Below are 1,409 nucleotides of genomic sequence, written 5' to 3' on the forward strand. Positions count from 1 at the left end.
GCAGCTCCTGCTGGCACAGCTGGTCGGCACGCGCCGGCTCCTGGCCCCGGGCCTGGCTCAGCTCTCCGCGCAGGGCCGCGTTCTGCTGCTCCAGGAAGCGCACCTTCTCGATGAAGTTGGCGAAGCGGTCGTTGAGTTCCTGCAGCTCTTGCTTTTCGTTGCTGCGCGTGGCCAGGAACTCCTGGTTGAGGGCTTCGGCCATGGAGAAGTCGAGGCGCTCTGAGGGCAGGCGCAGGACGCCCACTCGAGGGGCGCGGAAGCTACCCAGGCGCACGGAGGAGCTCGGGGACGCCGACCCCAGCAGGCGGCTGCCGGAGAAGCGCGAGCTGGACGAGTAGGAGAAGGCCCCGGGGGACAGGGAGGGCGGTGGCCCGAAGGTGCGGCGGTACGAGGTGGTGCTCACGCTGGCCCGGAGGCCCGACGGGTGGTGGCTCATGTCGGCCAGCCGAGGAGGACAGAGGACCGCAGTCAGCGCTGGAAGGGTGGACCCTGCGCGAAGGAGCCGCAGACTCTAAGAGGCGGCTTTATAGCCCCGCGGTCTCAAGGAGGGCTGGGCAGCTCCTCCCCCTGGCCGGCTGCAGCGGGGCTGCTTGGGGAGGGGGACGCCCCACCCTGCGGACCGCAGCGGCGCCGCGCCCTCCCCTCTCCCCTGGTTGCTGGCGCCCGGCCACGAGATTCCCGGCAGGGGTGGAAGCAGGGATGCGACCACCGGCTGGAGTGACTTGCAGCGCCTTCCAGCAATCGTCCAAAGCTAGGGCCTGGACCGGACAGGAGGGCTTGACTGGAGCTGGGGTCCCTGCCTGGAAGAGCTGGTAGAAATTAGGGGAATAGGGGAGTTTAAGGTTAAGGGCAAGCTTCTAGTAGACTAGGGAGGCCTGGCGGAGGAACGCTGGCCTGGCCTAGGCCCCAGAACTTGTGCCTTCTCTTGTCTCATGAAGCTGGGGCTGTCACCTGCAATCAGCTACGCCCTCCTTCACCATACACGCAGGAGAAGTGGGGCACCGGAGGGTAGAGAGGCAGAGGGGCCGGCAAAGGGCTGGTCTCTCCCTAATCCCCAGGGCCCACTGAAGAGCTGATGATTGGCGCCAGCCAGCTCTGCTAATGGACTGACCAGCTCCCCTCCCCCTGCTCCTGGCCCCTGGCAGAGGTTGCCTGCTGCTGTTTTTTACCTTAAAGACACAGCCCCCAGACCTGCTCCTTCCTCAGGCCCCAAGAAGGTGGGTGCCTCACTGGAGGCTGAAGGTGGCTGGCTCTGCACCCACTTGGAGGGTCTGTTCCACGCCAGAGTCTGAGTGAGTGGCCTGTGGAATGCTGTGTGCCTTTACTGGATTCTTCCTCTCCCCTTCCTCATCAGCTGCTGCTCAGTCACGGCCTTCTGGGAGCCAGGGCGATTTCTGAGGTGGGAAGGG

The 1,409-nt window shown here is 65.6% G+C and overlaps 1 protein-coding gene across 1 annotated transcript in view; it reads right to left on the bottom strand.

Annotated features, from left to right (window-relative positions):
* Prph (peripherin) overlaps positions 1-489 on the bottom strand; it is a 3,413-nt gene extending 2,924 nt beyond the window's left edge. The window contains exon 1 of the mRNA XM_033763890.1: positions 3-489. Coding sequence (XP_033619781.1) covers positions 3-436 — 434 coding nt within the window. The 5' untranslated portion in view covers positions 437-489. The remainder of the gene's footprint in view (positions 1-2) is intronic.
* Between the last annotated feature and the right edge of the window lie 920 nt (positions 490-1,409).

Source organism: Fukomys damarensis, unplaced genomic scaffold (genome assembly GCF_012274545.1).
Source record: "Fukomys damarensis isolate Sample0158 unplaced genomic scaffold, DMR_v1.0_HiC HiC_scaffold_15, whole genome shotgun sequence".
NCBI lineage: Eukaryota > Metazoa > Chordata > Mammalia > Rodentia > Bathyergidae > Fukomys > Fukomys damarensis.